Source organism: Notolabrus celidotus, chromosome 1 (genome assembly GCF_009762535.1).
Source record: "Notolabrus celidotus isolate fNotCel1 chromosome 1, fNotCel1.pri, whole genome shotgun sequence".
NCBI classification, from domain to species: domain Eukaryota; kingdom Metazoa; phylum Chordata; class Actinopteri; order Labriformes; family Labridae; genus Notolabrus; species Notolabrus celidotus.
The window spans coordinates 28,380,788-28,405,348 of NC_048272.1; the positions used below are offsets into that span (position 1 = coordinate 28,380,788).

A 24,561-nucleotide genomic window follows, 5' to 3' on the forward strand; every position below is an offset into this window, starting at 1 on the left:
AAAAGGGCATTAATATGTCTATAAAGGTGCATAAAACGGAAGTACTGTTTCTGGGTTCAAGCATCTAATGGACAAATGATGACCTGCAAACTGATCTGGGGCCTGCTTTCCCCATGCGCATTGGCTGTAATCAATAATAAATATAATCCAGCTGCATCCTGTGCACAACAAAAAGCCTGTTTGGTCCTCAGATATTCTCTTCCATTGTGCCAGTGTTGACAGGTGTGTGAGGAGAGGTAGTATGTGTCTTTTGGGGAGAGAGAGAGAGAGAGAGAGAAAGAGAGAGAGAGAGAGAGAGAGAGAGAGAGAGAGAGAGAGAGAGAGAGTCAAATGGCTGCTCTTCTAATCTCTCAAAGTGACAGAGTTCCATCATACTGTTGTTGGGGCGGTGGGGGTGGGGGATATTTGGTTTAGCTGTATGAAAAAAAAAAAAAAAGAAATGGGCTGGTCCACGTAGTGCTTTCTTCACAGACGCCTGCATGATAATCCCAATCTGTGGCCATTAGTGTGCTGAGAGAACTAACAAGAAGCGGGTTCAAAAGAGAGTGACAGAGAGAAAGGGAGAGAGAGAGAGAGCGCGCAAGAGAGAGTGACAGAGAGTGAGCGGAATGAGGGGGGTGTCGGTGGGGGGAGTGCCTGCACAGAGATGCACGCAGAGGGAAAGAACGACATAGGGAGAGAGAGAGAGCTTTTAAGGGATTTGGCAGTGATTTGTTGAATCTCACTGCTGTTATATTGCGTTTTTTTTCCCGACACGTTTCCTTGACTTTGCCATGATACTACAGCCTGAAGCCACAAAAGTCAGTGTTATCATTTTGTCTTCATCCATTCAAAACTACTTCTTTTTTAGTGCATTGCGCTCAGTGTGTTCTGGTTATTTTAGAGAGTGCACAACGGCGGTCTGAGATGACAGAGGATTTAGTTATTGTGAGGAGAGGAGAGCCTGGCCTCTAAGTATATAGTCACGTTTCACACCATGGACAGAGGCCTGTTGGAAGAGTTCATGTGATGGATAAAATGAAGAGTGGTCAATGAAGAATGGACAGGTAAGTAGTGTCTTTACTTGAAGGTTGCATGTAATGTACATTTTTATAAGGCACATTTTATGCAACAGTTGTGTGGTCTATAACGCTTAAATCTCTGCAGATGTACACTCTCCTTATGTTGGTCTTGATAATCTTTCCAAGTAGTTTGAATAATTCCAACTTTACAAGTGCGCTCAGAAATATAGACAGATTCAGAATTATATGAATGAGTTTAATGCAGAGAATGCAATTTCAGAGGAAAATCCAATTTGTGTGCATAAGAAAATATTTGATGTCGGTTTTTATTCATTAAATACAATTTATTGGAAAAAAATATTTAAGATGAAATTAACTTCATATGATTGTCGTATGGTCAAGATCTGCAGAAAAACCTTAAATATTTTAACACAGATGATAATCCATTTTTTTTTTCTTTCAGTGGTATTTTTTTCTAAAAGGTCCTCATGAGATAAGATTAACCTGCTCCAACTTTTGGAGCATGAAATGCGGTATAAAGCTTTGGTAGATGTTTTCTGTTTTGCAAAATTTATAGTGTTTTCCATCATGGGCTCTCAGCTCTCCATGATAAAAGCTTCCAATTTTCTCTCTTCTGCACATTCTGTCATCCAGCATGCTGGCTAAAATCAACACAACCTTCCTATGGTTTTTGCATTAATAGCTTTTATATTGTCCTTTATGATATAGTTTCAAAGTTTGGGTCACAGAAACATACTGCAGCCTTATGTCACATTTTCAAACAAAATTTTTGTGAAAAATGAAGAAATCTCCAAGCATCTTCTTTTCCTTCTTCAACATCACTGATCTATTGACAGGTCTACAGTTACAGTGTCATGTTGTGCAGACATGAAACATTAGATAGGCCCGTGGAAGAAATGGAAAGCTACAAAAAAATTAGATTTTTTAATTGATTAATTTATTTAATATATTTTTTGCTCCAGTAACAAGACATTTTTTTTTTACCTGTTGAGGTAAACATGAGTTTCCTTTTCCTTTCCTTTTTTGTTTTTGTAAATAAGAACCCAGAATTCATGCAAAAGTAACAGGAACTGTATTTAACAAGTTATCAAACACATTAATTTTCATCTTATTGAACTACTTTTATCTGATATAACTATGCAATACTGATGGTTGTCTGTAATTATTTTACAGTGGCATTGCTTAATGCAGATTTCACAAAAATTCAGAATATGAATGTTCAACGACTTATTTAAACACTATGGAAAGAAAATGTAACTTCATAGCTGAATTATAAGCATACAATGACGACAGACAACATAAAATGATCAAATGAGTTTCATAGAAACTTAATTTTTGCATTTCTTTCAGTAAAGATGAGTTTGAATATGATTCTTACTGTCATTATGATGAGATGGTGATCAAACCTTGAATTCCCTCTCTGACTGCCCCCAGGTGTCAAAGGTAGAGGGAGTGGCCGGGTGCTATCAGTACCTCTGCTGGTCATCATGACATCAGAGGCTCACTCATCCCATCAGTGCTGCTGGCTCAGTTCACCTTCGGGGCACCAAACATGGCTCCGGCTGATGTGGGTGCTGCTGGTGAGCATTGGCTCAAGCTCATGGGCTCAGCAGGGCGTCCAACCCCAGTCCATCAAAATTGAGGGTGACATCACCTTGGGTGGGCTGTTCCCTGTGCACTCCAGGGGCCCTGCAGGAGTGCCCTGTGGAGATGTCAAGAAAGAAAAGGGGATCCATCGTTTGGAGGCCATGCTGTATGCTTTGGACCAGATTAACAGTGACCCGGACCTGCTGCCCAACATCACTCTGGGAGCCCGCATTCTGGACACTTGCTCCAGAGACACATACGCCTTGGAGCAGTCACTCACCTTCGTGCAGGCCCTCATCCAGAAGGACACATCAGATGTGCGCTGCTCAAATGGAGAGCCTCCCATCATCCCCAAGCCAGAGAGGGTGGTCGGAGTGATTGGGGCATCTGGCAGCTCAGTCTCTATCATGGTGGCCAATGTTCTCAGACTGTTTGCAGTGAGTTTCCTTTCCCTTCCTGTTTTCATAGACCACAAATAGACATTTTATTTAAATATTTCCTTTGTTTGGTAGTAAACTGGTAGAGTGAATCCAGGTGAATGTCACTATCTGTGATTTCCTTTCATGATTAATCCCAAAGGGGACATAAGGGCACGAGCTAAAGGCTGGGTTCAAAGTCGCGGGGTTGGGATCTCCCTGTTTGCCCAAAATAAATTTAAAGGGGTCCAAAATAATGAAAGAAGTTGAAAACAGTTAAAACTTTACCAAAAATTATGATATTATAAAACTTTCGTCAGTGTTATTTAATCATTTATCAATCAATTTATTCATATTCTTTCCTTTGGATAACTGTTATTCTGTGAAGCACTTTGGGCTGCATGTTTTATGTATGAGTGATAACGACTTGTTCCACACACTGCAACATGAGCCCTCCCAATTTGATAAGCTATACTGCTAAACAACCAAAGTAAATGTGTACATACCGTGTATCTTACAATTAATATATAGAGATTTCTTGTATTACCCACCTTTAAATCCTTCTGATTAAATTAATGATTAGGGCATCATTGTTACTTCACATAAGACGTTCAAGAGTTGGTGAATGACTTTCTCTCTTAGAGTCCGCCAAGACTTTGACAATAGCCATCAACTTTCAGGTTGACTTCTGTTATCTTTTGTGTTAAGTGATTCTGAAATTCCTCTCATGCATCTGAACACAAACAAACACTCAATCTAGCTGAACTTCATCCTCTTTTTCACTTTGGGGCTAGGGTGTATGTTAACACAAAGTTGTCTTTCATTTGAAGTCCACTATTGGATGATGAGTGGGCCTTTATTGTCTGTACTCTTTTTTATTTAAGTTATATTTTGGGGCTTTTTCCCTTTATTTATAGGACAGCTGAAGAAAGACAGGAAACGTGGGGAGCAGAGAGTGGGGGAAGACATGCAGCAAATGGTCAAAACCAGCGACCTCTGTGTCGAGGACTATAGCATCTGTATATGGGGCTCACTTAGACTGCTAGGCCACTGGTGCCCCGATTGTCTGTATTCTTAAGCATGGCCTAGGTAGAGTTAAGTTACAGTTCAGTTAGACATGTTACAAACCTATTTTACAAATATCGATTTACTGGTGTACCTGGATCTTGTTTCTGCTGTATAGACACTTCTGCACATTCTAATAATTTGAAGCACATCATTTAAAACAATCAATTATGTGGCAGAGCTTCCCATGTTGATAGTTGGTTCATATCCTTGGATTCAAAGTCCATTGTTAGTGTTAGCCTCTGCACGCTAATCCCTTTTATGTGTTCAGTGTAGAGTTTTTTTTGACAGATGATTGACCTCTGATAATTGATTACACTGCTTATAGTGATGAATGGACAGTGAGTCTGTGTAAATCCCACATTATGTCATGTTCTCATCCACTTACTGACATAGCCTGTCATCTACAAACATTTGAAAAATATTAGTGTGGATTAAATTGGCTAAATTAATTTTTACGCATAAAATGACACGTTACTTGTCTAAGTGCCCCTTTCTGGAGCTCTCTTTATAGTGATGATGTCAAGTTAAGAGCCAAGGAAGCGCAGCTTTCATACAGGCAGATGTTAACTACAGAATTATAGATCCCAACCTCCACTAAGCCCCTCTCATCAGCTCAGGACCCTGGGCTGAAAATAGAGCATTAGGGCATCGGGATGACATTGGTTCTGGGATAACAGCAACTTGTAACATGGAGCGTGGAGTAGATTTAACTAAATGGTATGTTTCCTACTGCTGTCCATATGTGCTGCTCTCCGGAGCGCGGATGCTTCTTGACTCATATCAACTTTATGTTGAACATCTGCTCTCAGCCAGAGCTGGAGGAGCTTCAGCATCCTCCATACATACTCTCATCATGTTGGCTGTAATTCATGGAAACTGAATCTGTTGGTCATTTTATATCATTCTAACAAAGTCTGAATGACAACTTTGTTTGACACTCAACAAATCAAACTGTTAAATAACAGCACATTAAACAGATGATTAGCTCGAGCAACAAGAGGGTTACACACATAGTTCATTCTTTTGAATAGAACCTCGAAGAAATGCCCTTAATTGTGGCATTGATGAATGACCATCCGGCTAAAGACAGTATCATTTAATGACCCTTAACTTAAGTATTTTCTGTATTCACTGTAAACTAAATATCTTCAGATTTTAACCACTGTTCAGACGTATGAACACTTTTTAGAGGGTGGTGGCAAAGCACATTATATTCTTACCTGTTTTTGACATTTTATAAACGCAACTACTCCAAAAGAATCTGCACAGTAACATTTTAGTAATATCGATGGCTTTATAATAATATACACTAAATGTAGTGTGTTTTCAGTCTTTTGCAAATTGATATGACTCTCAAGCACACAACATGCTTATCCATTTTTTTTATGATCTTGGGCAAGTTTTCAATAGATAAATCATTCTGCAGCCACATTTTCTTGATGATCAAAAAAACCTATGCTTTCTCAAAACATCTGAATATCTGCACTCTCTCCTGTTTAACCTTTAGTTCAGTTTAATAAGGCCATTAGGTCAGAGCTAAACCACTATCATGTTTCCTTGGCCTGGATCCCAGAATATCCGCTATCTATCTATGAACCGACAGTGAGAAGAGTTCAGTAGTGCTGGATTGTAAGTGGATACTTGTTACTGATACAGCTCATTGATTGTACACAGTAAATTGGTGCAGATGCTTTTACAGGATTCATTTGGACAGGATTATGTGCTGCCTTGTTCTTTACAAATTTCTATGCAAACAATTGTATCGCCTTGTTGCCACTAGCAGAAACTCTTCTGGACACATTTCTTATGTCCGCAGATCGATAAAACACCAATGGAAGCTATTGGGTTTTGTGTATGTGTGTGTGTGTGTGTGTGTGTGTGTGTGTGTGTGTGTGTGTGTGTGTGTGTGTGTGAGTGAAGGGGAGGTCAACAATCACCTCTGGCTGAAGATGTGTTCTGTAACATGAAGGCTGAACAGTAGATCCAACTTTGACTGGGTTGACAAACAGGAGTAAATTGAAGCTGCACGTGGCCACTGGAATTAAATATATTGTATGGCTTACAGCTGAGAAATGCTAGCCCTTTTCCAGTCTCTTGATCTCTGTCTCTCCCTCTGTGCTTAACGTAATTTGACTAAAACCCCTATAATCCTTCCAGATAATCTGTGAAATGGTTCTCTCGCTCCTCTCTCCTTCTCCCTTCACTACCCCTTGTGTCTACCTTTCTCTCCTAGTCCCCTTCAGAGGGCCTGGCGTTAAGCCACGCTTGGGGCCCGGCATTAGTAGGGTCAGGGTTGAGACTATCAAAATAAACTGTGTCATTAAAGAACCAGCACACCAGCAATTAATCTTCTCATCCATTTTTCCCCACAAACAAATGCTCTTACAGCTGTAGTTTCTACCATCTGTACTTCCCTGTGACGTTATGTGCTCAGTACAGAGCAGACTGAGCAAACAGCACTGAGAAAGTTGCCTCGTTTTTTGAAATGATGGGTGAACAGGACCTTCAGAAGATCATACGTCTCTACGAAACTCCACTTTTGGGATTTCAGTGCACCATAACTTGTTACTATTAATGTGAAAGATCTCCATTTGACACTGTTAAGGTTTTGTGAGTGAGTAAGTGGTGAATCATCCTCTGACATGGGTCACTGCCTCTTCTAGTCATTCTTTTACCTTTTGTATTTTATATTAGCCTAATAGTCAGAGACACTTAGTTTTTCCACTTGACTGGACCCTTTCATCACCACTCACCCATCCATGTGTCTCAGATCCCCCAGATCAGCTACGCCTCCACTGCCCCGGAGCTGAGCGACAACAGCCGCTATGAGTTCTTCTCTCGTGTGGTACCTCCAGACTCCTACCAGGCTCAAGCCATGGTGGACATCGTCAAAGCCATGGGCTGGAACTACGTCTCTACAATTGCCTCTGAGGGCAACTATGGAGAGAGTGGTGTGGATGCCTTCCTCCAGATATCCAGAGAAGCAGGTTGTGTTTCTGGCCTCATAAATATGAACTCACTGCCATGGCAATAGAGGATTATTCACTTATCAAGCCACGTTGTTCTTACTCATTTGAAGACTAAAATAGGAACAAAAAAATCCTTTAATACACAAGGACTAACAGGGTGAACAGAAGTCGTCACCTGGTGTGGCTTTAAAACATCAAATAGAATGACTAGAGATCATATTTTTTTATTATCAAAGACACAGATATCGTTCATAATCAAAAATGATGGACAGTTTACTGTAAAAGCAGAACGTTGTTTTCTGCCCCTCTAGTGATGTGGTTGGTGCACCGTATTGGTCCAGGCTGAAATCTTACCTCCACAGGATTGGTAAAATTCACTGTTATTTCTATCTATGGTCCCAAAAGGATGATTCCAAATGACTTGGGTGATCCCATTTCTTTTTTGTTTTAACTAAAATAGCTTGAAGACCAATAAATTGCCACAAAATGTGATTGAACAGGGACAGTCTTTTTCATGATCTTTTGACTTTTCCTCTATAAAAACATTATATTTTAAAATTGACCAATAAATCGGTTTATGATTGACAGTTAGCCCCTCCTGCACTATGAGTTTAGGACTGCCTATCAGCAACATGGAATTAGTTAACAACAAACAATCCTTTTGGCTGTAGACTAAGTACTTGAATGTTTCTCAAAGAAATAACCTCAGAGAAGTGTTTCTTTATTCAGACATGTGCTCTAGTTTCTGTACTTTCTAAGACTGTCTGTGCCCTTTATGTGTAAACTAAGACTTAAAATAGCTCTAGGCTACAACCATGCTTGCAGTTAAATGACTGTACTCTAAGTGGCATAAGCTGACATTAAACAAGAAATGCTAAGATCAGTTTGCTAACTAGCTTCCAAGTAACAATGCATGTGTTATGTTTATCGTATTAGCCACCTCAGTTTTGTTAAGAAATTTGAATGCTGACATTTGCTGATAAGGCTGATACGGATTTGAACGGCTTGGCAAGATCTGTAGCCATAAACCAAAATATTGGACATATAAGAGTTTTGATGTCAAGTTTTGTTTTATGAAAATTCAGACCATCACCATTCACATTGAGGGGTGGCCTTATTAAGTTTAAGCAATATCAACACATCCTAAATCCTCCTCTGCAACTTATAACATACTTTTTATTTTTTCAGCTATTTAATAGCTTTTATTTTTGAGATTATATTTCTGTGCTATGGGAGAGAAAGCTGGGATGTACACTTACAATACAAAATATTCCTTATGTCTGTGACACAGGGGGGCTGTGTATTGGACAGTCCATAAAGATTCCCAGAGAGCCCAGACCAGGGGAATTTGAGAAGATCATCAAGAGACTGATGGAGACCTCCAATGCTCGAGGGGTCATCATCTTTGCCAACGAGGATGACATCAAGTGAGTCAAGCTCTGCCGCTCATCATCTTAGAGACAGAGAACTAGCTGGGAGTCAAAATGTGCACAATAATACTGTTTCATATTAAGTAATCAAGTCTAATTTTTAATGATGATATTGGTATCTAGCAGATGAGTAAAGCTGCTGTTGTACAATAAATTACAATCTGTCCTCCTCCAGACGAGTGTTGCAGGCTGCCAAAAAGGCTAATCTGACAGGCCACTTCCTGTTTGTTGGCTCGGATAGCTGGGGGGCCAAGAGCTCCCCCATTCAAGACCAGGAGGAGGTGGCTGAAGGGGCTGTGACTATCCTGCCCAAAAGAGCCTCTATTGATGGTAGGGCGAATTTATTCTAACAAATATTACATTGAACTCTAACTAACTCCAGACCTAAATATTATCCACGATAAAATGAGCACATTGATAGATGAGTCTTATATGAATACCACAAACTGAGGAGAGGATTTAAAATAACACATTTTCGGTTTATCCTCCAAGTCACTAAAATCAGTATGTAGAGTTGTTTCAGTATTTTATGGTGGAAATTAGATACTTTTCTAATTTTATAGCATTTTTAGACTGGTATGAATTTGATAAATGTGGAATCAAAGCATGTGTGACACTGAAATAATCATGCAATAAAGTCAAGTTTGTGAAACTGTTTAGGGTTCGACCAGTACTTCAGTTCAAGATCCTTAGAAAACAACAGAAGAAACATCTGGTTTGCGGAATTCTGGGAGGATGACTTCAAATGCAAATTAACTCGCCCTGGTATAAAGTATGATCTTGGCAGAAGAAAATGTACAGGTGAGGGGGCCACAAGTTGTAGAAGACTTAATGCTAGTTTTCATCTTGTTCTGTGTTGTTTTATCATTATGCTCTATTTGACATCTGCCGTCCTTCAGGTGAAGAAAGAATCAGCCGAGACTCTCAGTACGAGCAGGAGGGCAAGGTGCAGTTTGTCATAGATGCTGTGTACGCCATGGCCCACGCCTTACACAGCATGCACCTGGACTTATGTCCTGGCTCCATGGGTGTCTGCGAGAAGATGGACCCAGTGGAGGGACGGATGCTTCTCCAATACATTCGTTCTGTCAACTTCAATGGTGAGCTTACGAAATTGCATAATTCAGTGCTTTTTCTTCGGTCTCTGGAAGTTTGTCTGGAAGAAATCTTTTGATTTCTTTACATTTTGTTCCTGCTACACACTGGAAAAAAATGACTTTAGAAGATGTGAGCTTGCAAAACACCTTACTACATTTCCGCAGAAGGTTTGAAAAGAAGCAAATTAAAGACAGAAAAACCATGGAAGGGAGGTCAGCTCTAAGGTCTTGAAATGTCTGTGCTGATGTACCTAGCAACAGCAGACAGCACATTTCTTCAAGGCCACATCCCTTCCCTAGGGCTGCCTCCTTGCTCTTCCCTATACACAATGCTCCCGCTTTTCATCCTCGTCTTTCATAAAAAAGTCAAGGTTTAGAAATAGAAAAAAAAATGTTCTATGAAAGCATCCTATTTACTGCTCTCTGCTTGCTGGATGACCTTGCCTTGTGTGGAAGATTTTCTGTTTGAGCGCCTGCAGGGACCTGAGACCAACATTCAATCATGTTAGGGCAACAGAGCAGAGTGCACTGGAAGACTGTATGCATGGAGGAGAGACTTCACTAAAGAGCATCCTGCACTCAGTTTTCACATGATTGCACAAGACTGAAGATAAGCAAACACAAGCTGTATTCAACTGTGTGTGAGTGTTGTCTCTGCCACTAAAGATGGGGATGCTTGTCTACAGTTAAGAGAGCTGGAATTTCAGATGTTTTCTGACTCACTACTTATTGGCAGTACACAGGGCATTAAAACTTTGTGTCTATCAAACAGGCAGCGCAGGAACTGGAGTAATGTTCAATGAAAATGGTGATGCTCCTGGTCGATATGACATCTTCCAGTACCAAATGTCAAATGTCAGCAACCCTGGCTACAAGGATATCGGCCAGTGGACGAACCACCTCCGACTCAATGTAAATATTATTTTTTGTCCATTTTGATTACAACTTCCATAAATTGTTAGACTCTTTGAGAAGATACTACTCCCATGTCTGTAGGCTAACACTGGAGCTAGATGCCTAGCTTAGCTTAGATTGGTAATGTGAAAACAACTGGCTAGGCTTTGTCTATAAATACAGTTTTAAATTTTAAGAAATTAACACATTCAAAATCTGTCAAAAGCAGCAGTGTCAAAGTGTAACATTGTGGTGAAATGTTTCAGACTCTATCTTGACCAAATGCAATAACTTTCTGGAATCAGAAGCTAGCAATCTCTGTTTCTCTTAAATATCAACCTAAGCTTACCTGTTGTTCACTCTAGCAACATGGTAAATGTAGTATCGATCCCAGCTGACACATAGCACGAAAGCCAGAGTTGGTTAAATGTTCAACTTATCCTCATGAGTTTCTCCATATGTTATGTCCCCTATTGTCAAGATAAAAAAAATATTGATTTAAGTCAATTATTTTGAAAGCCTTTAAGCATATTCAATCAGAATATATATGTTTTGCATTCTGAATGGGTCCATTTGCCTTCCAAAATGTGATTATTTTGACAGAAAGGGGAAAGAGTCCAGCGCCAACTAGCTAATCAGAATACCACATATCGCTGACCTACAGCCAGTTAATTAAGCATCTTGATCCTTATGCCCTGGCACAGTATATTAAAATGATGCACCCATTCTAAAATAAGTGATTGGTGACCGATTAATGGTTTAAAACAGGCAACATATAAAAAGTGTCTACCTGAATTAAGGCCATCAGTTTCAGTCTTACAACTTCATCCTTCCCAGTCAAGTGCAATTAGACAAAGTTGTGTTTTCACCTCTACTCTAGCCAGAGGAGATGCAGTGGTCAGGAGGTGACCGTAAGATCCCAGAGTCGGTGTGCAGTTTCCCCTGTGAGTCTGGAGAGAGGAAGAAGATGGTGAAAGGTGTTCCCTGCTGCTGGCATTGCGAGCTCTGCGATGGCTACCAGTACCTTCTGGATGAGTTCTCCTGTGATATGTGCCCCTTCGACATGAGGCCCCTAAAGAACCGCACCGGCTGCCGGCCCACGCCCATCATTAAGCTGGAGTGGAGCTCTCCCTGGGCCATCATTCCTGTCTTCCTGGCAATCCTGGGCATTCTGGCCACCACTGGAGTCATCGTCACCTTCATCCGCTTTAACGACACACCAATTGTTCGAGCATCTGGCAGAGAGCTCAGCTACGTGCTGCTTACAGGCATCTTCCTCATCTACCTCATTACCTTTCTCATGATAGCCGAGCCTAGTACGGCAGTGTGCGCCTTCAGGAGGCTGCTGCTAGGACTTGGCATGTGCATCAGCTACTCTGCCATGCTCACCAAGACCAATCGTATCTACCGCATCTTTGAACAGGGTAAGAAGTCGGTCACACCCCCAAAGTTCATCAGTCCAACCTCTCAGCTGATAATCACCTTCATACTCATCTCAGTGCAGGTAAGTATACACATGGATGCCACTTTCACACACATCATCCAAATCCTTTGTAGCACTAATGCTCCTTTTCTCTGCAGGTATTCGGGGTGTTCATCTGGTTTGGTGTTATGCCCCCCCACACCATCATTGACTACGAGGAGCAGAAGCCCCCAAACCCAGAGTTTGCCCGTGGAGTCCTTAAGTGTGACATGTCTGATCTGTCCCTCATCCTGTGTCTGAGCTACAGTATTGTGCTGATGATCACTTGCACTGTGTACGCCATCAAGAGCAGAGGAGTTCCTGAAACCTTCAACGAAGCCAAACCCATCGGCTTCACCATGTACACCACCTGTATCATCTGGCTGGCCTTCGTACCAATCTTCTTTGGCACAGCACAGTCTACTGAAAAGGTGAGAAACTTGACATTTTATGTTCATTAGGTCCAGTGGCCATTCATGGGATTATTCAGTAGTAAAGTTTTATGCCGTTCAATATTTTTAGTCCACTTAAATTCTGAGGGAAGTAAATTGTTACCTGGAAGATCAAAAATAACCATCTGCATACTTGGAACTACATACATATCCTTAAAAATGGTGCATTATTACTATTAAAATGCTGCTTATACATTAAGGCATGAGTCATGTGTTGGAGCTGTTATCTGCTCTATGTCTGCTTATTGCAGTTATGTGTCTGTTAGAGCTGTCAGTGCATATTTCAGGGCATGCACATGAAAATCAGCAAAGATGGTGGTACTGGCAGATTTACAGAAATTTTGCACTTGTTCATTCTGCTCTTGTGGTTGTAATCTTGATCAACAGATTGTTTTGCTTGCTTGTTTTGTCTTGTTGCACAGTTTAATTCAAATTAACCTAAGAAGATAAATTGTGATAACTCAGCTCTGATCATTTATATTAATGGCAGGCTTTCCAGTGATCTGTTGAATCAGAATTATGCAATACACAATAACATACAGTAGTTGTAAGAGAGTAAATGAATTCCTCAGATGTTCAAAGGGAAACCTGAGTTTGTGCCTGTCACATTGCATTTGCCTCCTTCTGAACTCACAGGACATCCTGCCTCCACTGTACTGACTGCTGAGTTTAATTTTGCTTGTGGGCTATTTCTGCCGTCACTAAGTCAGGGACTGTTGGGGGAATATTTGAAAAACAGAGATATGCTTTGACTAATGGAGAGCTGTATTATGAATCAGTCAGGCTGAAACAATTAAAGCCTGAGGTGCTCTCAAAGTCTTTTCACCTCCCCCGAATGGAAATGAAGGGAATTAAGAAAAGGATGGAGGGAGAGAAAGGAGGTCAGATGAGCTGAGAGATTGTAGGAACCCCTCGTAGACCAATTCAGCCATCCCATTCAATTAATCATCACTTAGAAAAGAGCTAAATATAGACACCAACTTTTGTCCAGCTGACGGCTGTTATCCTCCATCATGTGTATGACCACGTATACGAAGATATGATTTACCTGCTTGATGTCTGTATTCACATATGGGGGAAGCACTCACTGTTTGTGAATCAGTGTCTCTGCTCGCCTTGGGCCAAGCGCATGAATACAATCCACTTTGTGCACATAAATCATCACAGCTCCTTTTTGAAATTGAGAGGTCATTTAGGAGGACTGGATAAAAAAGCTTGGGACTATATAGGCATCGGCCTGTGAGATACCAGGTTGTGCTAATGCTGCGAGGGATAGTGTACAATTTATGACTTATTTATGGCACAAATATATCTTATTTATGGCACGTATGGCTTGATTTATTTATGACCTGTACCGTTTGCTGGAATAATGAGTTCATAATTTATTGGAGGCAGATCTCAGGAGCAGTCACTTCACATTATTACTGTCGGATTTGCAATAAGAGGTAGAACAGTAAGGAGTATACATGGTCAAAGCCCATAAATAGAGCCTCCTTCCCTGACTACATTTACTGGGTCATAAATCATTCATCAGGGGAAAACACTACCTCCTGCGCTTGTAGATGAAAATTGTAAAGGCAGCATTTTGACAACCTCAGATAACATATTGTTTATCATTTTGTCAGATCATTTGATTAGAACCTAACTGCACATTAATGGGGATTCAAAGAATTATGCCAAAATCACATCAGAATTGTCTCAATAAGTGTGCATATAGGGACCTTTCTGACCTGTTTGTGTTTCTCTGTTGCAGATGTTCATTCAGACCACCACCCTGACAGTGTCCATGAGCCTGAGTGCCACAGTGTCCCTGGGCATGCTCTATATCCCCAAAGTCTATGTCATCATCTTCCATCCAGAACAGAACGTCCAAAAGAGAAAGCGCAGTTTCAAAGCTGTGGTCCAAGCAGCCACCGTGTCCACACATCTGTCCCAGAAGTCCAACGACAAACAAAATGGAGAGTCCAAGATCGTGCCCGACAGATCACAGTAAAACAAAGTGAACTAGGTCCACGTTTTATCACCTAACACCACAAGCTGACACTGAGATAACTAGTGATAAGTGAAAAAGAACAAACAAACAGGTAGCTTCATACTTAAGTTTTGGCTGCCCCCCCCCCCCCAACTTTTTTTAACTTTCACTTGAAACACCACTGAAGGGTTCTTGGACGTTTCTAAACATTCTTACTCAGATAACTCAGATCTGCTGAACCTTTGACGATGCACAAATGATAAACAAATGCTCACCTTTAAACAGACAACATTTTAGTACACTTGAACAGGAACTGGAAGGATGTACAGCCATCCTGAATGGACAAGTTAAGATGTTTTTTGTTTAACATCCTTGTGTACACCTCAATGTGATAAAGAGGTAGAGTTTGTTTTACCTTTCCCCGGGAAACCACAGAGGACATATGATGGACTGCATGACAGCTCCAAAAGAGTGAAGCCAAAAAATGTAGAGCTCTCGTTGTGATTGGCTCTAGCAAAAATCCAAACACTGCCTCCTCCATTACAACAGATGGGTCAAACTACAATATTAAACTACATATCAAATAACTTTTTTTCTCACCATGCTTTCTGCAATTACAGTTACCGGTAGTTCTTTTCATGCTGATGCAAGTGTCCATTTTTGGAGAAGCTTAAGCCTGATTTATACTTCTGCGTCGCAGGGGCTGACGTGGACATGAGCACTACATACTTGTGTGTCGATGTGTCTGTGTCACGCAGCAATTCTGCACGAAAACACTTGAGGGCAGAGCAGTCTCTCTGATAGTCGGGTCACCTGTTTCCGGCCCTGCTATGTTTTCTGTTCTGTTTAAAGCATGTTATGTTATTTTACAGCTGATATGTGTTACTGTTTATCGTACGGCAATGATTACAGAAAAGAGAGGACACGTCTGAGGCAAGCGGCAACCTCCGGTCTAAAAATATGAGTCAATGCGGAAGTGTTAAAAGCTGCAGTTCATCGAGGATCCGCTTGAGGCTGGCTCCGGAAGTACCGGAAGTCACATACACATGAATGGGGAAAAGACGATCTTTACAGCAGAAATAAACATGTTTACAGCCTGGTACAAAGACGAGTGTAGTCTGAATAGCTAATTTCTCGACGTCCTCTCACTGTGAGGGGGGTGAATTTTTTTCTAATTCGGCAATTTCGAAGATATTGAGATTACCAGTCTTCCAATGAGAGGCACAGCTGCCTGTGGGAACACTGCAGCTGTTGGCTAGGAGGCTCAAAGCCCGCCTCTTTACGTCACACTGGCTCGACAGAAGCAATATGGCTGCCGCTGCCGATTAGCTTCAAAACAGCTCTTCAGAAACAGATGGGTGACGTCACGGATACTACGTCCATATTTTTTACAGTCTATGGTCGGAGGAGATGAAATACACGGCCGATATGTGGCCGATGTGCGGTGATCCCGGAAGTGCTGTTAATGCGGGAAATACAATGTCATCGAGTGGACCAATCACAAGACTTGCGGTCCGCGTCAATTTAACGCATAATTACATTTTGGAGGAGGTGTGCGTCGGCTACATACGTAGGCCTCTGCGTACGTACGGAAGCTGATGCAGAAGTATAATTCAGGCTTTAGTCTTATTTATTTGATGAGGATGTGACATCATGATTGACAGCTCTGTTGAAAAATGTGTCATCTCTAGCATTCCTGACCAAAATAACAGAGCAAATGAAAAGCGGTTAGAGAAAATGAAAAAAGAAAAAAAGAAAACTACCAGTCTTCAAACTTTCATAGTCACAAGTGTCCGCTTCAAATCAACACACAATATGTTCAGCTTTGAACTGTACAGACCTGAGGTACCGTTCACAGTAGACTGACTCCACTGAACTATGACTGTCTATCTATACGTTAAATGGGTGCTTTGGTTAGCGAAAGGGATGTGACATTGATTTCATGACTCCAACAGCTAGACTGTTTTTTGCCCTTGCTACAAATACGTCACCAGTGCAACATATCTGTGCACAGTATTTGGCTTCATCTTTTTTTTACAATAAGAGACTGACGGAGGCGCGTTGTCCATATTTATATGCAGTCAATGTGGGAAAAGCTGTTTAAATGATGACCTTTGCCCTACAGGAAGGTGTTAATGTGTGAGGAATCCCAAGGGTGAGGATGAGATCATTGTTTACCGACTCCAGTTGCACTGCATGGATTGTGTTTTTGTATATATGAATGTTCTGAAATAACGTTTGTATGGGATGTAGTGACTTTTCTTCTGATTACACTGGAAGGAACTAGGTTTTAAAATGCACCAGCACCTCCTGTTACTATTTATGATGAAGACCACAAGGAAACTATAATTAAATCAGTAAACACTAACCACTCAGAGGAGAATCATTCATTATCCAATCACAAATTTAACAATGCATTTCAACTAAGCTATTATTGTGTACACATTTATGATGATACCAGCTGTTTTTTATTGTGGAAACTGTAAATTCATGGGTGCAGACAGGATACGAGTGATTGTGAACAGGATACGTATGTTCTGCCTGGTACTTTTACTTCTCCATCGGTCATAACAATCTTTGGAATTTCCTTATATTGTTTATTTAAATACAATGCTTTCTTCTCAAGGTCAGCCTGCAAAAAAAAAGCTAAAATAATAGACACGTTCTTATAGATAAGACAGATTCAAGCTATTGTTTGTATTTAATTGATTTCATTCATTTCTACAAAGAAGTCATTTAATATGAGATAAACACTGAAGTTAATTCTTTCTTGTACATTATTTTCAGCTTCCTTTTTTTTTAACTTGATCATATTGTGAAACTCAGGTTTAATAGATGTTTTAGATAACACTTGATTTGTGGATTACATTCTGTGCTGGCACATTTGAGTACATATGGATCAAATATCTACAACTTGCAGCGCATTTATCCTCGCAGTAAAGCTCAACTGTTTCACTAGAGTTCCATGTCTGTGTATGAAAACACTGTTTATACTGCCCTCTGCAGGCCAGCACACCTCAATGGTTGTGATAAAAGCACAGTCAGGACAAATGTTTTGTGGACTCCACACAAACCTTAATTAAAAAAGCTCTTGTTTATTTGTGTTGACTTACATCTGACAGGGCCATCAAAACTGAAATACCTACAGTATATTTACATGTAGGGGTTTAAGGAGACGGCTCTTGAATAAGTGCGAAAAATAAATGACTATTTTTCAGAGCACAGAAAGATGATGCAGCGGTGGTTACAAATGACAACACATAGTACTGGCATTCAAATGGTCCTCAAATCAGTTTGTCTATGACACACAGCGACACTCACATAATAATGACAACAACAACAAAACAGAAGGCTGTTCAAAATCCACACACACAAAAGTTTATAAGTTTAAATCAACACTAAAAAAATATACACAGCAAGTTGTCACCCAAAGGCTCAGCCTCTGTTTGCAGGTTTGTGGCTTTCGAAAAAGTTAAATAGTGGGGTTCTGCTTGGAACCAGCAGCAGAACTGCTCCCAGGTGGGTTATCCAAAGCCAAACATCCTACATAACACGCAGGGATCTGACCTTTGACTCCACATCAGGAAACAGGTCAGAACTCACTCAAGGAAGCTGTCCAGAGTCAGGCAGGTTGCAATTTTGGTCAGAGGCCTGGTTACTTTTTTCCTTTTAGCTTTCATCAGTGGGCGAATCTCTGATAAAGGTGACTGCAGTGAAATGAACAGTTAAGGAATTCAAAGTTGTTTGTTCAGTCCTAATCAAAGTAAAGATAAACACCAGAATTTTAACCTTTTTTTTTGTTTCTTTTCCTTGACACCTAAACATCTCCAAAACAAGTACTTACAAGCGCCTTTATATTGAACATACATTTGGGTTTTGAGAGCTTCGACTAGAGGAACAAGGTTAAGGTTTTTTAAGCCACCTGACACATGTAATTAATGTTTAATATTCTAGCTCTTTTTGGTTGTCCTGGAACAAAAAATATCTGTCTCTTTACCAGCTTGATTCTTCTGTTCTTCTATCAGATATTTACTCACTGCTTCTGTCTGCCATTTGGTGATGAGAGAGTCAACAGTGACTTAAAAGAAAATGTAAATGATTTATAAAAAGTCTAAATTTGTTTAACTTGTCAACTTTAACATGTAGATAGACAGTCAAACTGTACTTGTAAACAGCTCTACCATTAAAAAAATGTAACTGATGGTCTAGTCATTTAAATTCTAAACTGTGAGACAGTATGATCCCAGTGACTGAAAAAGGATACAGGTTGGATGAATTTAGTGCGTCCTCCTAAACCATCGTAACCAGTTCTCAGCTGAAACAAGAAAAAAAATGTCATCAAACCCTTTAAGGACACATTCCACTTTCAAATATAGATTAAGCATGTGTTGGAATACATACAGTCGCAGACTTCCTCTGTGGATCCAACATGCTACCAAAGGTCTTCTTTCTGAAGAGGAGGGAGTTCTTCAAAAAAGGATCCATGGATTCTTCATCTTGAACCTGAGGTAAGAGAAATGTTAAGGGGTGTGCACACCTGATTTGAAAACGGACATGTTTGAGTAATATTTATAAACCTACCTTGCTTGGAACTAAACTTTTCTCAATATGTTTTGGAACAGAAGACCTAAATGAAAATAAAACATAGCATTCTAAATAATGTACGGAATAAAAGCATTTCTACTTTGCTCTATCAGAAAAAAAGGTACACGCAATGTGGAGTCAAAAACACTTCTCCCCACAGTCAGCCATGTTTTACTTACACCGAAGGGTTGAGCCGCATCTTCTTTGATGGAACTTGTGTCGGCCTCTTGGCCACATTATCTGGCGTTGTGATGTCATAAGTCATGTTGAGGTCAACATCCTCGTTACCTGAAGGCTGGTGGAGGTGAGGGTGCTTCAGCTCCATTGGGGCTGGGCTAAAAGACAAGCAGAGACATTCACCGGTATATCCTGCACAGATGTGTATGATGTTTTTGTGAAAGACAAGTCAAAACAGGATTTCTCTCCAGTGGCTGCGAGATGCACCTTTCAAAAACAAGTCGACTCAGGGCTTCGTTCGTCCGTGTCGGGGTGCTGAGAGTCCTCTGAAGAAACTCCACTTTCTTCTTCAGACTCTGGAACCATAAACATACAGAAGTTACTATCATCCTTTTTTCACATACAGAAAGAACAACCCCATTTCCATAAGAGCTGGGGTGCTATGTAAAATGTTGATAAAACTGAATTTCATAATAGTTTAAAGCCTTTGTTTAATTGCAAGTTGTCAAAAGACAACATTTCAAATGCTGAAACTAAAAATATTTGATTGTTTTATTAAAAACAACCCTGCTAGTTTAAATCTGAAGCCAGCAACACTTTTCAAAACAGCTGGGACCTTGACAACACAACACTGAAAAAGTTGTGCTTAGAACAAACACCAACTAAATAGTTAAGTTTGCAACAGGTAAGTAGCATCTTTGGGTATAAAAGGGCATCCAAGAAAGGCTCAGAAGAAAAGATGAGTCTCTCACTCTGTGAATTGAGCAACAATTCCAAGAATAATGTTTCTCAGCATAAAACTAGAAAGAATTTGGGGATTCATAGCATCTGCAGAAATCAATAGGATCAATTTCCAAAACCAAAACTGGCTGTGATCTTTAGGCCCTCAGGCAGCACTGCATTAAAAACAGACATGACTCTACAATGGAAATCACTGCATGGGCTTAAAATCACTTCTAATAACCATTTTTTGTGAACAGTTGGTTGTTCCGTCCACAAATGCAGGTTAAACTGTACCATGCAAAGAGAAAAACATAAACATAATCCAGAAACACTGGCATCTTATCTGGGCTTGAGCTTCTTTAAGATGGACTGAGGTGGAGTGGAAAACTAGCAGACAAATCAAAGTTTGACATTCTTTTTGGAAATCATGGACACTTCATCCTCCAATCTAAAAAGACGAGGGACGTATTGGCTTTTTAGCAGCATACGCATTCCCATATCATAAGTCCACGCGTAGCTTACACACCTGGAAAGGCACCATTGATGCTTAAAATTATATACAAGTTTCAGAGCACCATATGCTGCCATCCAGACAATGTATTTTCATGGAAGAACTTGAATCATACAGCAAGAAGAAACAAAATGTTGCATTACAACAGAATGGCTCTGTAGTAGAAGAGTCCAGGTGCTAAACCGGCCAGCCTGCAGCACTACTGAAAACATTTGGTGCATCATGGCACAAAAATATGACAAAAGAGACCTTGAACTGTTGAGCAGCTGAAATACAGTATCAGGCATGACTGGGACAACATTTCAAGCTAAACATTTACAAAGTGTGGTTTAAAGAAGAGGTGATGCAAAACAATAGTTAACATACACCTGTCTCAACTGTTTTGAAATGTGTTGCTGACATCAAAGTTAACATGAGCAGATATTTTTCAGGATTTTTTCTCAGATTCAACATCTGATCTTTTGGTTTACACTTCTTTCGTAATATCGGCTTCATATGATTTGCAAACCATCAAATTCCAAGTTCATGAACATTGAACAAAGCGCCCCAGCTTTTATATAACTGAGGTTGTAAATGCATATTCTTGAAAGAGGAATTTCCCTTACTGAGATCTCCTTGTCAGCGTTGGACAGATCGCTCTGCAAAGACTTAATTTCCTCTTTGTTCTGTTTTGCCTCCATTGAGGCTTTATGCAACTTAAAAAACAAAGAAAAAGTTTGATTTCAGAAATTTTACATTCAACAATGGATTCCTCGGGGTAGTGCCGCGTATAACATAAAATTACCCTATTGTTCGAGGTGAGCACCTCTCTCTTCAGCTTCTCACACATGTCATTTGATGATTTTATGTTTCCTTTTAGATTATCATACTCTCTGAAAAGGAAGGGAGAGATATTTACAGTAAACAATGTGTGAAAATGACTTAAAATAGCCATAGCCACTGGACTCCTTACTTTTTGAGTGAGATACAGTAGATGGAGAGCTGCTCCACTGCTGCCTGGCTGATGCCCATGTCTGTGATCATGGATTCCACCTCAGCTCTCTGGCCCTGCAACAAGACCTCCAAGCTGAAGGAAAACAAGCACTATTACTGCACAGCATGAGTGTATCTGTTACAGAGACAACACTGTACTACAAATTGCTTTTATATATCTTTATAAACCAACACTTTTATCTGAGAAGAATTGTGTTTTTTGCAGCACTGGTTGGGCCTTAAGGTAAAAGAGCATGCCCCACATATAGAGGATACAGTCCTCATTGCAGCAGACGCTGAGTCGACCCCAAGTCACGACTCTTTGCTGCATGTCTTCTAACACTCTACCTCCCAAATGTTCCCTGTCTCTCCTCAGCTGTCTGATCACTAAAAACAAAAATGCCCAAAATAAAACTTTAAAAAAACATGAATTCTGATCGGCATATTACAATTCTGATACTACTTTGAATTTCATATCTACTGAACTTTGCTAACCTTTGGAAAAAGAACAATACAATGCTATCAATGACAGTATTTGCTAGTAAATCCAAAAAGGAGATTTTAATTTTGTGTAGCCACAAACTCCAAATGTGATTAGACAGGACCTGAATTATTAAAATACCTTTCAAAGGTTTTCATTTTGGTCCTGAGTCGTCTTGCCTCGTCCTTTGCTACCTGAATATCATTCTGTTGGCTCTCTAGGAATGTCATCTGTTTCTGTGAGAAAAAGAAAAAGATTTTTACTGTCTGAGTTATGAGTCAGAACTGAACAGGATTTCATCTAAAATTGACCAGGCAGCTTACTCTGAGGGCAGAACAGAGCATCTCTTTCTCCATAATATCTTTCCGCACACTGTCCAGGTCTCTCTTCTGCTTGTCCACAGTGTCCTTCAAACCGTCCACCACCTTCTGTTTGTCCCGCAAGTCTCGCTCTACAAATTGATCAGACAGGTGAAATAGTTGTGCTTCCTTCTTGAAATAATCAGGCATACAAAAACATTGTTGTATTTCTTACCTCTAGAGCTTGAAAGCACCTTCATCCTATCAAGCTCATTCTGTGAAAGGACAAAACACACACATAGAAACATAAATATAACATCTAATTGAACCAATACAATGCAAAGACAAGAGGGATTATCAATAGCAACTGTCTGATTCTAAAAGGCACAAATGGAATTACTGATATACCTTACTTAAATCATGTCTTCAAATAAAGACTGTTTTGTGGTTTAGATGCTCAAAGTTTAGTACCTGCAAGCTCTCGGGGTCCACTGTGCCATCATCCTCTCCACTGATGTCAAAGAACAGTTTAGTGATAATGTGTCTGGTACTGACCTATAGACAGTGGTGGACAAAGTACCCAGCTTCATTACTTAAGTCAAAGTATAGATACTCAAGGTGAAATATTACTCCAATACAAGGGAAAGTTGTTCAGTCAAATTAGTACTTGAGTTAAAGTACTGGAGTTGGCTACTTGCTTTGAAAAATACCTAAGTATTCAAAGAACTTCTTAAAAAAATTCTCAAAATGTTGTATTTTCACAAAGCATGAGCGCAGTCAAGAATACATAGGAGTACATTTGGTTGCAGTATGTTTGTTTAGAAACCATTACTTGAAATCTTTAAAAACTATACCATGGAATAAAAACAGAAACTAAGTTACTCCAAGCACAGACAACTTAGTTTGAAATGTTCATCTGGAATGAAACAAATGTTATGTAGCTCAACACGCTCTCTCAGGTTAGACAGTGAATGTTTGTATATTTGGGCAGAGTGGGAAACAGGGAGAACATTTCAAAACCTCTAACATGGGCTGAAGATATGACCATGGGTGCTCAGGTGGAGAATTACAGCCATCATTACCACCTCTAAATGAACTGCCTGATCTGAGTGAAATTTACTCTGTGTTTGCCCCACACTAAATAATGGAGAAGCATGGTATACAGGTACGACTAAACCACTGAGACAAACAGAGCTACACTAACACAATTACTGTCTTTGGGATCAGATTTCAGATAGGAGAAGGAAATTCATGAGCTGACTTCAAAGCAAAAGTAGTGAGTAACTAGAGCATTGATAGAAATGTAGTGGAGTCAAAAGTACAATAATTGTCTTCTGAATGTAGTGGAGTAAAAGCAGTAAGTATCCCCAAAAAATAATACTCAAGTAAAGTACAGATACTCAAAAAAATGTACTTAAGTACTGTACTCAAGTAAATTTACTCTGTTACTGTCTACCACTGCCTATAGATAAAGGACAAAGGTATATAAGTTCTTCTGTTTGACTGGATCAATTCAACCTGTGCTGAGAGAAAGCAGTTTGGTGGTGTCTGGATTCTTGTGTTACAGCAACATTACCTGTTTTCTACATTGGGGACAGGTTTTAGTGGGGGCCTTCTGAAACCACTGCAGCAGGCTATAAGAAGAAATGATAGAGTGAATCAAACACCATTTAAATCAACGCCAGAGATGATACATAATTGTTGAAAGTTTGATTTAATAAATCAAATTACCAGTCATAGTGAAAAGTGTGTCCGCAGTGGATAGCAGCAACATCTTTGGAGTTATCGAAGAAGTCCGAGCAGATTGTGCAGTGAGCTCGGATAGGCATTTTACTCTCAGTATCACCCTGTTATGAATAGTAAGGCAAACCATATTACTCAACATGAAACGGTATTACTTGAGCATAATGAGAGTACACGCTACATTACATTGTTTGGCTATGGTTGTAACGTTAGCTGTGATGTAACCTCAGCCATGCTAACATAGGTTAGCTTTCATGAGCGTTGCTGTTCAAAGAGTTTCCTTACTTACGAAACACAGACGTAAATTTACTACAGAGTCCTGTTCTGAAATCAAGGCTCCATTATCTATACGGGAATGAACATTTAAATGTGTTGAATTATCACATTTCGTGTTAAGATAAACACAATGTTTCTGCTACGTCGTTCTTCCGCGCTGTACGTTCAAACGTAACTCCGCCCCTAAACGATGCATTCAGGTGCTGCTCGGAAAAAAGTCCTCTATAAATGATAATGAATAAATAATCAGTAATACTTTACTGTTTTCATGTATTTTAAAAGTAGAAAACGGAGCATATTCAATATAAGCAAAAGATTAAAATAATATAACGTGACTTTGTGTCAAACCAATTGTACCTTAATTCAGAGAAGCTAAGATTTATCACCAGGGGCGTCGTAGTTGGGTGGGGGGGCGTTTAAAAATGT

General features: G+C 40.0%; 2 protein-coding genes across 3 annotated transcripts; one reads left to right on the forward strand and one right to left on the reverse strand.

The window, feature by feature from the left end:
• Positions 1 to 927: 927 nt before the first annotated feature.
• Positions 928 to 14,956, forward strand: grm6b (glutamate receptor, metabotropic 6b). Its single transcript, XM_034690484.1, has 11 exons — positions 928 to 1,046; positions 2,457 to 3,046; positions 6,864 to 7,080; positions 8,354 to 8,489; positions 8,668 to 8,822; positions 9,153 to 9,293; positions 9,392 to 9,592; positions 10,362 to 10,501; positions 11,364 to 11,987; positions 12,065 to 12,376; positions 14,151 to 14,956. The coding sequence occupies exons 2-11, from the start codon at positions 2,510 to 2,512 to the stop codon at positions 14,388 to 14,390; spliced, it is 2,703 nt and encodes a 900-aa protein (XP_034546375.1). The 5' UTR covers positions 928 to 1,046; positions 2,457 to 2,509; the 3' UTR covers positions 14,391 to 14,956.
• A 2,488-nt stretch (positions 14,957 to 17,444) lies between these two features.
• Positions 17,445 to 24,331, reverse strand: traip (TRAF-interacting protein). Of its 2 annotated transcripts, none has more exons than XM_034690493.1 (16): positions 24,149 to 24,331; positions 23,848 to 23,963; positions 23,693 to 23,750; positions 22,588 to 22,671; positions 22,352 to 22,391; positions 22,141 to 22,268; positions 21,959 to 22,053; positions 21,317 to 21,430; positions 21,149 to 21,236; positions 20,970 to 21,059; positions 19,398 to 19,486; positions 19,133 to 19,288; positions 18,951 to 18,996; positions 18,771 to 18,872; positions 18,634 to 18,684; positions 17,445 to 18,076 (listed from the first exon to the last, which is right to left on the reverse strand). In XM_034690493.1, the coding sequence occupies exons 2-16, from the start codon at positions 23,943 to 23,945 to the stop codon at positions 17,969 to 17,971; spliced, it is 1,347 nt and encodes a 448-aa protein (XP_034546384.1). In that variant the 5' UTR covers positions 23,946 to 23,963; positions 24,149 to 24,331; the 3' UTR covers positions 17,445 to 17,968. The 2 variants fall into 2 exon arrangements, with proteins under 2 accessions (XP_034546384.1, XP_034546392.1); XM_034690501.1 differs by having other exon boundaries at positions 24,145 to 24,331.
• Positions 24,332 to 24,561: the final 230 nt, after the last annotated feature.